The 15,811-nt window shown below is 36.9% G+C and overlaps 1 protein-coding gene and 1 long non-coding RNA gene across 7 annotated transcripts; one reads left to right on the top strand and one right to left on the bottom strand.

Moving 5' to 3' along the window:
* On the bottom strand, nucleotides 1–12,414 carry Alh (coiled coil domain containing protein Alhambra). 5 transcript variants are annotated; one of them, XM_069135068.1, is made up of 14 exons: nucleotides 12,010–12,414; nucleotides 11,041–11,118; nucleotides 10,308–10,480; nucleotides 9,920–10,117; nucleotides 9,509–9,626; nucleotides 8,967–9,316; nucleotides 8,517–8,836; nucleotides 5,668–6,117; nucleotides 5,323–5,506; nucleotides 4,950–5,145; nucleotides 4,387–4,539; nucleotides 4,019–4,301; nucleotides 3,583–3,711; nucleotides 1–3,486 (listed from the first exon to the last, which is right to left on the bottom strand). In XM_069135068.1, exons 1-14 carry the CDS (start codon nucleotides 12,116–12,118, stop codon nucleotides 3,336–3,338), a joined length of 2,892 nt encoding a protein of 963 aa, XP_068991169.1. In that variant the 5' UTR covers nucleotides 12,119–12,414; the 3' UTR covers nucleotides 1–3,335. The 5 variants fall into 5 exon arrangements, with proteins under 5 accessions (XP_068991169.1, XP_046476774.1, XP_046476777.1 ...); XM_046620818.2 differs by having other exon boundaries at nucleotides 8,967–9,626; nucleotides 10,308–10,472; nucleotides 11,039–11,118; XM_046620821.2 differs by having other exon boundaries at nucleotides 4,019–4,283; nucleotides 8,967–9,626; nucleotides 10,308–10,472; nucleotides 11,039–11,118.
* On the top strand, nucleotides 10,414–11,493 carry LOC124216372 (uncharacterized). 2 transcript variants are annotated; one of them, XR_011176851.1, is made up of 4 exons: nucleotides 10,414–10,632; nucleotides 10,726–10,882; nucleotides 11,012–11,158; nucleotides 11,331–11,493. It is a non-coding gene; the product is annotated as an uncharacterized lncRNA (long non-coding RNA). The 2 variants fall into 2 exon arrangements; XR_006882593.2 differs by lacking the exon at nucleotides 11,012–11,158 and having other exon boundaries at nucleotides 10,726–10,967.
* Nucleotides 12,415–15,811: the final 3,397 nt, after the last annotated feature.

The following is a 15,811-nucleotide window of genomic DNA, read 5'->3' as shown; positions in this document are numbered from 1 at the left end:
AATACCATTCAAAGGGTTTGCAAATTCATTTCTTTTCATCGATTTAGAAATATGTGGTGTTCTTTTTTTTTTGCGATTTAGATGAAATATCGAGGGCAAATGATATTTTTACACAGGTGCTTACACACATCCTGTTTTAGAGGCAAAAAATAATTCATGACAAAAACAGAAACGAGAAGGTGATAAATTTTCTCCACAAGCAATGTGTAAAGTTATTCTATCAGGCTGTCATAAATTCGCTAATGAAATTTGCATGTGTAATAAATAGAGGTCTACTCAATCAATTTGTTTCAATGACGAAGAAGAATCAAAGAATTTGTAGTTCTTAGCGGATCTTTTGTTAAGAGAAGAGTTTGCTTTTTCTCAAAAATTGAAATGAATTCTCTCTATTACTTTATTACGATCATTGTAATCTGTTGCTCTCGGCATTGATAATAATCGGAATAAAGAATGATATGCGAAAAAAAAAGGTTTGACAAAAATAATAAATTCAAAGAGTTATTTCATGTGTATACAATAAACTGAATCATCTGTAAATATAAAATGAGCTCACAGCTTGTGGCTTAGGTATATATGTATACATGCGATCATTTTATTTTTAATAGGAAAAAAATGAATTCTAATTCTACTTGTCAATTAATACATCATTCAACGGATTATACTCTCGGTGAAGATACGAACCATATCCCAATAGAATGTTCTTAGAAATGAATGGAATATTATTTTTGAAATTGTTGGTTATTGTGCTCTTTATTGAGAAGCGATTTGAAACAAAATAAATAACGCAAAACAAGATGAGATGATTCGCAATTTTGAAAATGAATTTTCTAAGGGTAGTCCCTGGGATACCCTGGCTGATCGGTCTTTTTACGGCAGTCTATGTCACAATTGATTTGTTTTTTATTCATTAAGTAATAATAGGTAGTCAATCAACTAATGATAATTATAAAATAAAACTAATTCATGCTCGCTATAAATTTCTACGCTCACAAGAGCGTTGACCTATTTCAAAATTGGCGTTAATGGAAGGCAGTGTTTGTCATTTACATTATACAACTAAATATTAATTTTTATGGTTCACAATTAATTTTCGATACTGGTTTTGAACTAAGATAAAAAAAATTCATTCCAAATTTACAATATTGGGTGCAGTTTGTATGCGAGTTAAATTTAGCAAACGAATCTATTATATATACGTGAACAATTTTTTATTATATATTTCCAATCGTTATGTCGATCTTATAAATTCGGTTACGTAGTAGCTAGACATATTAAAGATTTATATGCGGCGGTTGAAAACAAAACGAAACCAAGAGAAAAGCCGAAATAATATAATAATACTTAAATAACAAAATGAAAGCAACGTGGAAATTGATTATCTTCCAACAGCTGTACATTAAATTTCAAATATATTTGTCGTTTAAATAGTTCATCAGATAATTTTGCTTGATTCTTTTAAATTTGAAATCACATACCAATTTTCATTAACGGACATTCAATTGTACGTGTGTGTAATTTAAAATGATTTATTATACAATTACTATCATTATTGCTATTTTTTAATTCTATTCATTTCCCCTTCTCCCCTTCACGATAAGTAAACTTACTTACGTTTCTAATATTTGTACATCTGTGGGATTTTTATTCATATTTAGTGTCAACTGTCAATTTTTGACACAACGCTATTTTAAGATTGTTTTGACATGCGAGAAAACTTCTTATACCAGCTTATACTTAAAAATTCATTAGTTCATAAGTATTGAAGACCTGTTTTTGGTTGTCATCTTCGAAAATTTTCAAATCGACAGAAAATATAAACCCTCATGAATGAAAGGACCAAAAAATTTTTTACTTTCTTTATCCCTATACAAACAAAAAACAGATCTGAGCGCTGTTGTCAAATAAATTTCATTCGAATCCTTTTGTAGCAATTAAAACACCCTAAAAATTAAAAATGTTATACCCTAAAATCAGCCTCTGATCAATCATAATATAGTGAATGACCCTTAGTTTATGTAGAAAACAGAGATGCTGAAGGATGTGCCTCTTTGATTTTATATATCATACGTACAAGGGAAAAAAATCGTACAACACCAATGCGAAAAATTCCGTGTATGCTAATGACATACGCGTGATACATTGTATAGTTTGAGAATTTCCCCGTCACATTTTAATGACGTTTTTCTTCTAATTCTGGTTATTAATCGTGTTTTAACAATAACATAAGATAGACGTAATAATTACAACAATCATTAATAATAATAACACACCCAAAGATAAAATCAGTTTTACATTCGTCATTGTTTCATTTTGTACATAAACCAAGAACGAGACTTGAGTCTTATTACCGCTCATACTAAAAAAAATGAAACGCTAACGATTCCATCAAATTGGTATGAAGAAAATTTAACATGTTGATTTTTTTTTTTTTCCATTTTCAATATTTTACCATCCTAAACTGACCATTTTATTTCTTTATAATTGTTTTTCCTGCTGCGTAGCATATGAAGAACATATAAAATAGCTGGTGCACTGCTCGCAAAAATAGAATTAAAAGCTATTGCGACATTAAATTTTGCAAGTTTTTAATTCAATATCTTTATCTCGCATACTAAAAGTGTTACTTACGGATCATTCCCCGTAAATGGGAATTCGTTCGTCAAAAATACAGACGTACAGAAATTTTTTCTGTACTGCCAAATTGGATTTTAATATAAACATATTCCTGAAATACGTATATATATCCTGAATAACGTGATTCGGTTGAAACGACTGTGGGAGAGTAATCATTTTTTTTCCCACAATTAAAATACGCCGATAACTATTAATTCTATTCTGTCTGGATATGCAGTCGATTCTTTATTACCCGCAAGAATTTTTTCGCTGAAACGAATCGTTCAAAGACAATAATTGCGTGCATACGATACGTATCAATATATGAAAAATGAATGGAATAAAAGGAAAATTAATGCAAATTAATACCCTCGAATAAAAAGTTCAATGAATGTAAATCCTCTTCTAATTGCAAGTAAAATTCTGTCACAGGACACAGTTAACTTCCATTGAAGATGATTTAACAAGGACAAGATAGATATTCTCTCGAAGCAACTAAATTTTCGTGTTGCCTCAACCTCACGACTTGATTATACTTACATTCATAAAATTCACCTCATTCTCTTCTTTCCCGTATCAATACGTATACTGCCGATCTGTATATTAGTATAACTCCGAGCAGTTTACCGCTTATGATGAAAACGCGGCTCGCTAGCGCAAGGTGTAGCCTGAGATCTAGTTGAAGATGCAATGTTGTGCCCGTTCTGGGCTCGCACCTACCTTCAGCTGGGTTTGCCCGGAGGTCCGTGGCTGGTAGGCGCAGGTCCGTGTGAATGTATGTTGTGTATGCTTCCCGCTTGACTGCTAGCCAAGTTGGACATTGTTTGCTGGTACAGTGTGGGCATATAGTTGCTCGATGAAGGCGCCACGGATCTGAAAAAGGGCGCAAAATAGCACATGTTGAATTGTAGTAAAATTTATGGAGTTACAAAATACGTGACATACTACTTGGGCAATTGAAAATCTTACCTAGGTACACCTCGCAGAGGATCTGGTGTCACCGATGAATTTCGAACGACACCCGAGCTGTTTGCACTTGCAGGCGAAACGATATTGCTAGGTTGAGCTTGATGGTAACCAGTTCCTGCTGGACCATGCCTTTCACGAAAGAAAGAAAAACAACTGTACGTTACAAAGTGTTTTAAAATATATATCAAACCATTCGATAACTGAGGGCGGCCCGATATTTGTGATCAATTAATGTACATATCTCAATCAATTGCAAAAATTTGAAAATATGGTTACAAAAGAAGATGCATTGTACCTGTATATTAATTTGGACAATTTTTACTTTCACAGTGGAAGCATAATGTTAACGATTCATCAAGATTTCAAGTTATTGTTGTGGTGATGACATTGTGGTGAGGTAATGTTCACAATGATTGAGTGTCTTGAATGAAATTACCTGATCGTTGGACTTGGTTGGGGAGGAACAAGTGAGCCTCTGTGTTGGTATTGTGTCAAGGAGGCAGCTGCAGGTGGGGAAGGGTCGGGTGGTAATCCGTTTTCCATGACAGTGGAATGCGAACTGGAACTTGAATGAGGTAAGTAGCTATTATTCACTCTGGCTTCACGGTTGACCCGAGAAACTGGGGCGGGTCCTCCTGGCTGGATATCCGAATGCGGAATATTCGAATGCGTCGGATTCACCGAAGGATGTATGTTGTTCACTATATGAAAAAGAGAATCTACCATAGTGAAACGAATACGAATATGCATTTGAGATACACCAGTCGAAATAAAGCTACCGAATTCCTTGCGTCGTTTATTTACCTGTATGTGTGTTTGGTTGTGTGGTCAGTGGAATAGCTAGCCGAGCATTCACTGCTAGCAGGTGATCTCTTCTTTGCAGCAGACTGTTGACATGCTCTTCCAACCTCAGATTTTCCGCTCGCAATTGATGTAAGCACGATAAAAGAGAGGCAACTGTGATTGAAAAAATTAGTGGTGAATTTGTGTGACAAACACACAAACAAAATTTGAAGATCTAGTGTAGTCGATCAACACTGCTAATGATTTAAAATAATTTTTAAATGCAAAAATAATAATTCAATAATTCATGGAGAGATACAGGAATAAAACTACAAGCTTATGTGCTGTACAATTGCATAGGTTAGTGTTGAAAGCAGCATATTAAAGTTTTAATTTCGTGCACAGGATAAATCAGCAGAATAAATCACTTAGCTCTGTACAGAGATGGTTAAAAGTTTACAATAGCAGATGGGTATTTTTTTTTTTTTTTTTAATTGTTATTTGCATACAGTCACTTATTTTGCCCCATCAACCACGCATTTGGAAAAAAAAGCGAAGCTAATGTTTTCTTGCCGTACACTTACTGTCAAAGTGCTGGGCCTGTTCCATGAGAAATTGACTGCCCTGTTCCCACTGCCTTTCGAGTAGTTGATCCAATGTCTGAGGAATTGCACCTCCACCCAACACATTGCCACCAGAACCGCCAGTATTTGGACCAGTGTTAGTTGCGAAAACGGACGATAAAGACGTTGTCGCGGGTGCAGATTGGTTGGATCTTACCTATATGTCAAATATTGTTGGTAATGAAAATGCGAGTTCTTTTGACCGCGAGTAATAAATAATTGTTGATGATTACAGAAGAGGGGGAAAAAAAAATAAAAAATCAAAATCAAAAACTTTACGGATGAATGGATAAAGAAAAACGTTTTTAACACATATAATGAAACGAGCACTCACAGAGGCAATGACATGACTGTGTAACTGTGGTCCAACCAAGCTGCTCGTAGGATTATTAGCTTCGGTGAAAATCGAGTGAGCCTCTAGTTCTTGGGTGAGAGTGTCAGACATTTTTTGTGCCATTGTAGAAGTGGGATTCAATTGATTCCCAAGCATATGTGGTGCACTGATACCATTTTGGAACCTATTAATCAGAAGCAAATGTTCCAGAATTAGAAAAATGATCATGTAACTCAAATTTTTATGCTACGTTGTCTGGAAATTACGTAAAAATGATTATTGCTGGTTCTATAACATCTTTCAAATTATCAAAACCGAATGTATAAAAACTGAAATTTTACTCACAATTTTACATCTTTTTCATCCTTAGTACTGTTCGCCATGGCTGTCGGAGTGGAACTTGACGTGGAAGGTGTTGGTGTGGTAGAAGCTCCTCCAGCGCTTTTGCGCTTTCGTCGAACAGGTCCAGAGTTGCTCATGCTTTCCGAACCAGGGCTGCTAGGTGGTGAATCTTTGACAGTAGGTCCCATCCCTGAACCAGTTCCAACACTGCTGAAGTGACCGACTGCTTGGCTGGGCCCTTGAATTATGGATGGTACTGGGGCCACGGTTATCAGCGGTGGTGGCGTTGGATGATTACTTCGACTTCCGCGTTTAGTTGTGCTGACTATACTATTGGGAAGGGTTGTTGATATTGTCGTTGTTGTTAGTGGCGGTGGCGGAACCGGCTGACTGCTCGAAGTGCCGCCCCGTTTCGGCTTCCGCAGTTTATCCGGCTTGTCCGACGAGTGTGACCTGAAAAAACGAAACTTTGAATCATTATTATTGGATTTCCATACCCTGAGAGAACGCAACGCTTAATTGACAACTGGGAAATACTGAGGAATGTGCTTTCATCACAAGCTATGAAAAGGATAAGTAGATCTCTGATCTACTGGAAAAAAAATTTCTATTAATAAGGCCTCATCTTTTTACCACCGCCAATATGATTAAGAATGAAAAAAGATAGAAAAATAAAACGGACAAATATTTGATAATTTACGGAGTGTTGGTAAAGTGACATTTGCAGGTTGATTGTGGGATAGTAATTGTGGAGGGGTGTGTATTTACAGCTTAGTACGATCTCATTTGTAAATAATGATCGAACATAACCTTGAAAAGGGTGATATTTGATACACGATTAAAAGCGGAAATAGACGTTGAAGAGTAGTCAGCTAGCCGATCTGGTAATAATACGATTTTTCCAAATGTAGGGGGACTATCAGGGCGGTTTAATTTCTATTTTTATGAAAATCCATAGCAGTGGCATGACCTGAAGTGAACTACTGTGCCCGATATACGTACAAAGGCCGTACTACTGTTATAAACAGTTGATTTTTATGTCAGTAAAACTGATTTTTAACGTAAGTGTGAAAAGATATGGGTTCCGAAATATGACTCACACTTGCGGAATGAACTTCTTCATATGATATAATGTTTTATTTCACTATAAATCACCGATATTCTCAATCGAATCCAGATATTATTGCACTTAAATGAGGTTAGAACAACCTGCTTCTTGTTTACCCCTCACACCGGCCATTTTGAACGCGGCTATCGAACTCGAATAACGTCCATGACGTCGATATCATCCCTGTTTTGTTCAGCGGTTCGATCTTGCGCGAAAAAACTTCAAATAATGCATCATTCGCAAGCGGATTGGCTGAAAATTCACAGATAAACAATGACCTACCAGTTTTCCATACTTTGCTGAAACTTCTAGGACGAATAAAAAAGCCTCCCGCATTGATCATGCACGCAATTTCTTTTATCTTACAATTGAAAAAAAGTTGAATTTTTTTTTCAAATTTGTAAACATCTGGTCTGAGAACATCCATCGGAGTTATGAAAGATAATCTCAGCATCACAAAAAAGAGCGAATATTTCATATCTAATACTTTTGAATTTCTGTTGATTGATTATATTTTGGCTTGAAATAGAGCTCACGCTATATCATTGACAAATAATTTCCTGAATCGGCTGAGAATAACTGTAGTTACATTTACAGTGAAACTTTTATTAATAGACACCTCCCGACAACAGATTCCTCTTTACAACGGGCAACCTAAAAATCTCCAGAAGTATACAATGTACACCTTAATATTGTTCTGAATAGCGGACACTCCTTAATAACGGACAATATTTTCAGTCCCAAAGATATGTCCGCTATTGGGATGTTTCACTGTAACTGAAGTATAACACATTTTTTTGGGCTTAGGATGAGTGATGAAACTATGCTGGTTTCCTAGTTGCTGTTTTAAACAGCAGGTATCAGCTGCATCTTTCAACATGTTGATGGTCAATAAAAATGTACATTAATTGTTTTTGTATATGATTTTTTTGACCTCGACAATGACGAATAAATATTTGTTTCTTGGATATGAAGGTCAATGAAAACAAACGTCAATTTGTTAACGTTTCGTCCCAGGTGGGGGCCCTCCTCAGAACGAATTTTTTTTAATATGATAATCTCGTGCGAGCAATTTTTTGGATAATAAAGCATGATGTGGAACATGCCAATGACACAGAATTACAGAATACAATTTTAAAATACACTGTTACATTATACGGTGCAATACGGAACTCCCAAGCACACATCGTGGAACAAGATTACCGGCAAGGAAGGAAAGAGCTTTTCTTCTAGTCCGACCATTGTTGTGTCAACATCTCTAACGGTCATCTAATTTCAATTTCTTTCCTTCCTTGCCAGTATTCTTGTTCCACGATGTGTGTTTGGGAGTTCCGTATTGCACCGTATAATGTAACAGTGTATTTTAAAATTGTATTCTGTAATTCTGTGTCATCGGCATGTTCCATATCATGCTTTATTATCCAAAAAATTCTCGCACCATTATCATATTAAAAAAAATTCGTTCTGAGGAGGGCCCCCACCCGGGCCGAAACGTTAACAAATTGACGTTTGTTTTCATTGACCTTCATATCCAAGAAACAAATATTTATTACTAATTGTTTTTCTCTGTAACGCCATGTAAAATATTGAATAAAATAATCGTGGTTAATCATGGAACCAGATAATTTCCGTTGAAAATATCGAACTTATAATACCCGGTATAATAGTACTTCAAAACTTGGAGGAAAACTTGAAATTTTTTTGATATGCAGTAAACATTAACGCTTTTTCATTCTAGACTCACCGTGATCTCTTGTTTGGCATGTCGTCAGCTGGAATTGGACTTCGTTTGGAATCATTGGTAGCAGCTGTAGTGACTACACTTTGCTGTATTTGCTGGTAGAGGGTGGGAGCGTTTGTAACAACACTCTGAACGGAGCTGGGAAGAGAAGTCGCCGTCAACGGCACAGAGACAACAATGCTGTTGGAAGTCGTGGTAGGTGACTGAGCAGGAACTGAAGGTTGAGCTTGAGTGATCAATGTTATAACTGGTGTTGTTGTTGTAGTCTCAGTTGTGATTGGAGGATGCAAGGATGATTGTGCCGGCGGACTCTCTATTTTCGACTGTAAAATACGACTTTGTCAGTGAATGGTATATATTCAACGCGAAATGCTATGGCTCCGTTATTTTGAGATAGAAATTTGTCATGCAAAATGCCCACTTTGAACGTGAAAAAAGGTAAGAGGAATTTACCTTTTTTGTTTTTTCAGGATCGGTGGTTGTACTCAGACTGGTAGCTTCGGTAACGGTTGGTAGAACAATGTTAGTGTTAATAGTTTGCTGAAGGACTGAACTAACAGCGACAACAACCGAACCACTTGCCTCGGAACTAACGGAATGATTTGAATTTTCATTTCCAATAACAGTCGGTGTTCGGGCGCCGGTTTTTCTCTTTTTGTTCACATGGCTAGAGGCCTTACCGGACGTGGAGGAACTGGATTTGGACAGGCTGCTGCTTTTGTGAATCACATTTGAATTAGATCCAGACTTTGCAGTAACGTTCTCGTGCCCAAAAACACTCTCCGACTGAGTGACAACGGTCTCTACGAAATTTGAGGTGGTGAATTTACTTGTGTTGGAAGAATTTTCTTTAGGCGTATTACGACCACTTCCACTTTTTTCGTCGGCATTTCCATTTATTTCTAAGCTAGGACTAGCGCTTGATTTACTCTTTGAACTAGACGACGACGACGACGACGCCGCGTTCATCTTTGAGTTTGAACTCTTGCGCTTACCGCTGCTCGACGTTTTTACAGGTGTTTCAGCCTCTTTTTCGGGCGACGAATCCGAAGAACCGTTGTCTGCTGGGATTGGTTTATATGGAGGAATTGTTTTAACGTTACCCCCTTTTTTCTGTAATTCAACAGTATGATTATTCAATTTATTTACTAAATCAATTACAGGACTCTAAAAAGCAGAAAAATACATTAATTACATTCAATAATCGTGATCACTTTTTCTCAATGATAATTAAAAATCATTTTCAACTGTGCCAATCATACTGTCAATGCAAAAATACTAACGAACTGAGTAACATATGAACACAAGCTATCGAAATTGATTGAAACAATTCGTACGGAATCATTTTGCTAAAATTGAATAATCTTCAATTCTATAACAGCACCGACAACATTCGGAATACTCACCAGTTTTGAATAATGATGCTGACAATAACCGCAGTATTTTACGTTGTCCAAATAATTACCAGCTTCTTCGCAAAGCAGTCCCAGAGCCTGAGCACAAGTAACATGAAATTGTTGTCTGCAACCTGCTTTGTTACATTGCATACAAGCTCCCACATTAGCCCTGCCGCCTCTGCCTTGTTCCTCACAGATGTAACATGTCTGAGGACATAGGATAAATTTGTAACATGGGCAACACCCTTATTCTTGAAAAACGAACTTCGTGGATGTGATAGCGATAGTGAAATGAATACAGAAGAATTGAGAAGATAGGAAAATGATTGACAAAATAACATTTTGACACGATCAATCATTTTTAAATTAGTATTCGGATGACGCATGGTTTATTTACCTTACTGAATCGCTCCGATGGTATCAATTGCAGGATAATTGGCTCCATCGTTGTAACGTTGCCAAATCTGACCTCAGGTATGTAAAGAGCACACACAACGTGCGCCCAGCCCGCCTGATCCGTTCTCTTGAGAGCTCCATCCCTGCTTGGGCACAGCTCGCAGCGCTGCTCCAACATTTTGCATCACAACCACACAATTACTACAACCTACCTCTGCCTAGTCTACGTTTACCATTAAAAATAAGTCCCATCTAATGCACGGTTATAAGTCATTTTTTTAATTAGTATAGGCACATCGTTGGATTGAAAGGTGAAAAATACAAAGGTAATGAAAAACAGGGAACTTGAACAACCTTTTTTCGTTGTACATATTGCTTAGAATTTATAATTACTGATTTTCTTGTTTGACTATTTTTAGATGCTGCTTCATTTCCTTTCAACATTTACCTCAGCAAAGTTATATAACACAAAAGAAAATTACTATAGTCAAGCGTCTTTAGAACCTTGACACAAATTTACACATATGCAAGTTTCTTTCATGACTGCAAAAGGTTGATCAACTTATGCAACAACTGGTATTCGTTAAATGCATCATCTTCTGCTATCCTTCAAAAAAATTTAAGTCAAGATGTTCATCGAATGAAGGAAGTTTCGATCAATGTGAGAACTCTTTTTAACATATTAAAAATCTTGAATAATTCCAGTATCACTCACTGATGAAAGTAACTTACCACCCGTGCGCTACGTTCCTGCGATTCACATTTTCTGCAATACCATGGGCCAGTTGGTACCGTAACAATCCCATAACAAGCTGCAAAGCATTGATACAGATTTTAATTGTCTAATTCATGGTAAATGAAGATCATACATATTTCTTCATACGTATTGTTAAGGAAAAATAATGACTGAATAATTTAATCTCAAAATGTTTAGATGAATAACAACGAAATATTCAATTTCTGCTTGCTTGTTGTTCTCAAAATGCACAGGTCACACAATGCTTCGTATCATATTCCTTTACAGCTATTTAGAGTGGAGAGAATGTAACGTGAACCTTTGATGTGGCGGTTAAATCACAGAGGAGGTCTTTTTAATGACTGTAGAACAAGGAGATGATACAGCAGATGGTGAGAATAAAACTCAAGTAATAATAATTGATATATAAAGCAAATGTGTTTTTCTACCGATACCGTTGTAACCTTTAACAACTTTTCGTATCATTTGAGGGCTGCTATTAAAGTTAAAGAGGCCATATTTCAAAAAGATATTGATCTAATTATACAGTTTACTGCAAGTGGGAACGAATATGAATCGCTGGTTTATTTTCTTGTCAACGTTTTAACGTTCATCGTGTACCATCGAAACAAAGAGTTTTAGGAAAGTACAAAATAGGTCTCATTGCGTGAGGGTTGATTAGAGTGGAAGGATCATTTCATCATTTCAGAACTTGATCTAACCTATTCGATAAAACCAAGTTGCCTAAGGTTGTTTCGTTTCATTCTGACGTATCGTAGAGTCGGCTGAAATTTTAATCATACAATAAGAGAAGAGCAGTCTCGAGACCTGCGGGGGGGAAGCAATTCCAAACTCCTGATTTCCACTAGGTTAAGAAACAGGGATTATGAGGAGTTGGACCAGGAGGTGGGTGGGGGGGGGAAGAGGAGGGGAGCTGAGGGGGCGATAATACAGATGCGTGTTATACCTTGATGTACGGCGACCGTGCACCCCTGGCCATCACAATAAACCAACGGATTCTCCGTCCAACCCCTCTCGTCCGAACATACGCAGCAACCTCCAAGCATCTCCTTCATGCTGCGGTACAGATCTCGTGAGCTACACCAGCCGAACTCGCCTTTTCGTATCGCTTCGTAAACGGAGCATCGTGTTTTGTGGTATCGGGAATTAACCGCATGCACACGATTGCACTATTTTTTTCTTATCACTCTATTGGGTATTGTTACCGAGCTGCGGGCCGATATTACCAGCGGCTATTCGGGGCTGGGATAATTGATTCTTTTCGATAACATTCGATCGTCCTGACGACCGTTTTAACAACCGAGCCACGCGAATTATTTATTTACTCTTCGTACTCTCTATTTATCTCACTATGCGGCCATTTTATTTTGTTGTTGCGCAGCAAGCGCATGCGCAATCCCGCGCGTAACAAAAATGCATCATGGGTCATGGACCATTGGGCAATGCTAGTGACTCTCTAATCAAAGAGACTGGCGAATAGGGGCTTAGGTTTTCATTGGTGTCGACATGCTTAATCACAACCAGCAAGGGGAAAGGCTTCGACAATTCTTAACCTTTTTAATTTAATACAGCAGCCAACAACGGCTACAGTGTTAAATCATGTCGAATAACGGTCGGAAAATAGGTATGCGTTCTTCGAAGTACACAAATAGTGCTATGTTATGATAGTCAACTTTGTCGGTCACATTGGGCGCTTCTTTTAACGTCAATTTTCTGACACAACACGACGCTGAGTGATTTCATTAGGTTATTGCGTTAGATCCGAATAACGAAATCACGTAGCGTCGATTTGTGTCAGAAAATTGACGTAAAATGAACGCGCGCGTTAAAAAATGTCAACTTAAGACATTATTTTTAAAGGTTAGAATTATTTCGAAATACATTTTCATCAGCCTGAATTTTTCAGTTGGTTCCAAAAAATCGAGAAACCGTGATGTCTTTCATTTGTGTGTGATGGAAGAATTCGAAAACGGTTACTTCTGGACAAATTTTGGTGACCATTACTCGGCGGGTAAATAGGCTTCAGGTTTGTGGTATTCAAATTTACGCCTGACGCTGCGGGCGACAGCAATCCGTAAGCACAGCCGACACTTGCTCGGCTCTGGTCCCAACCGTCTATCGAAACATGCAGCGGCGATCCGATTCTGCACGGCGCGGCGTCATTCGCATATAAGAACTGTTAACCCTGGATTATTTTTCGCAACAGTTTGTTGGATCTGGACAGATTTGGAGATATTAGCAGTTTTATGTGTTATTAACCAAGTGACTGGCCACGCAGGTAAGAAGAAGTTCTTCATAACCATCAGTTATTGAGTGGCAGACGCTGGTAATATACCATCGTCACTTTTTGAACAACTACAGGATTATCGATTGATAAAATACAATGACTCAAGATTTCAGAATATCCACGAAATTCTGAAACATTTTTCGCGTTACGGCAAGAACGTTAATACAGATATGGTAAAAGTGAAAGTAATTCTCTGGATCTTGGCCAAAATTTCAAAGAGGTAAGTGGATATGTATAATGTGGATAGACGTACAAAAACAATTTGTTTTCTCAATTTTCGAAATGCTAAATCTTAATTATTGTCAATTCGAAATTATTTAGTGTGTTAAAAATATTTTAAATTCTTCCGTCACTGGATCAATTTTTAAGTGTTCATAACATAAAGGACATTATATACGTACGACCGTTTTCAAACGATACTGATAGTTATTACGTGCAATTTTGCATCAAACGAAGGTGGAGCAAAATAATTACACCTTGCATTGTAGCACGTTTATTTAATGTAAAGAAGTGAAAATAGTGTGTATTGTTACGGGTCTGAAAGGTGGGGATGAATGAGTTGAAGAGGTTGTTTAAAGAGAGGTATATGGGTTGTGGCCACCTGAAATAAAAATAGTACTGAAAAGTGAAATTAAAAATAGTTACAACAAAAAGAAAGCCCGAGAATTTATAGTTTATAATAAATTTATAGTGGTTTGCCCATTATATTAAACGCATATTACCCGTCTACTATGGATAGCAATCCTGTGAGGTTTTTGATCTTACAGATCGTTTTGTCACCACCATACATGCATAGAACAAGACAAAGTTTTTTTTAAACAAATGCGTGTCTCAACTATGTATTGAGTGAGACTGCAATTTATTTATATGAAGTCCTCTTTGTCAAGCATCTGTTGAACGAACAGCCAAGATGATGAAATCGTTCGATGATAATTGATACGTATTCTGAAGGTACTGATTGTATGGCTGGCTAGCTTCGATCAGGGTGCATGCTTGTAATTGGACGTGTTATACGCGAAAGTGTCGGTGACAGAATTGATTTTTCCTGACGTTGGCCCTTATTATACACAACTCCAGTTTTATATTTCAGTTACCTGACTCACATGACAAAAACAGTGGTTCGTTAAAAAGCAACTCTATAGTAACACATCAATTAGCCTCAGCGTGGGATTCCTACACATTGAAAAATAATTCGCCGGACCAACAAATTTTAGTGTTAATATAGAGATGGCAAGAATTTTAGCTATTGAAGTTTAGCAACAATTTTCACTGAATTAGCAATAGTTTTCAAGCACAGTGACGCAAGCTTCCAGATGTAGCAAACCCGTTAATTGAACTTGCTGTCTACATATTTTTTTACTTTTTGTTCTCAGCGAAACGGCGCCCCTGCTCGGTGGATGAAGCAGAATTTTATAACGGATCATCGTCGGATCTCATTGCAATACGTATAATAATTCACACACACACACACACTCACGGAATAAAACGTATGTAAGAATAATTAAAAACAATGATTATAGTACAATATTAGATTTATTAGATTGATCAGAGAAAAGTTTTGTCACGAACGAAGTAATCAATAAAAACGAGTAAAGTGCATAAGGTTTCTTAATTGTGCGATGAAAATTGTAGGTACATCAGCAATGCCTACAGATATATAAATTAACAATACATATACTGGCACGGAATGGATCGCTGAATACATTGGCTTCAATATTGCAGATATCATAGATTTGATATTGCGTAAACACGGAACAAGCAGAACAAGACGTGATGTTGGTCATGGTAAACATGGAACAGGTGATGTTGATATACTTCAACTGTACAAATAGCGCAAATATATTCAAAATTACGGGACTAATGAATGCAATGAAAGTGGCTGATGGGCTCAGTTAATGGCATCATCAAATTCCAATTCCAATAAAACGGGTACTTTAGGTAGATTATACATAACAATGTAAGAAAAAGATCCGGTATAGCTCTCGGGTGTACTGGTCGTGGATCACGTAATGTGACGTCCTTCACAATCAGACAGTATTGCAGTTGGATAGGAACATAGATTATTGAGATGTTTGATGCAACTTGATGAATCGGAAAAAAAACTATTAGAATATTGTCGGAATTACGAAAAACGACGTACACGTAACCATTTTGCGCTATCGTCGATCCTTTTCCGGTAATTGCTACGAAAAATCAGTTTGTTCGGTTTACTCTACTTTTTTAGTTAAATAAAGCTTTAACATCAATTTATTGCTGCACAAGTATTAAATTTCACAACGGTTACAAAAAAAATATATTAACAGTGATCGTAGTGAGAAAGAATAGTGAGTAACTTAGACTTTCTGGTAACGGCTACAAAACTAATCTTCATTTTGTAACTAGAACTACATTTTTATTATTTTATATTATATTTATTATTTACTATTAGCTTCAGTTGACCCCAGAACCGGCTTTAAAGTAG

Source organism: Neodiprion pinetum, chromosome 4, assembly GCF_021155775.2.
Source record: "Neodiprion pinetum isolate iyNeoPine1 chromosome 4, iyNeoPine1.2, whole genome shotgun sequence".
Lineage (NCBI taxonomy): Eukaryota > Metazoa > Arthropoda > Insecta > Hymenoptera > Diprionidae > Neodiprion > Neodiprion pinetum.
The sequence above is the reverse complement of the archived record's forward strand: the minus strand, read 5'-3'. Positions and strand labels throughout refer to the sequence as shown.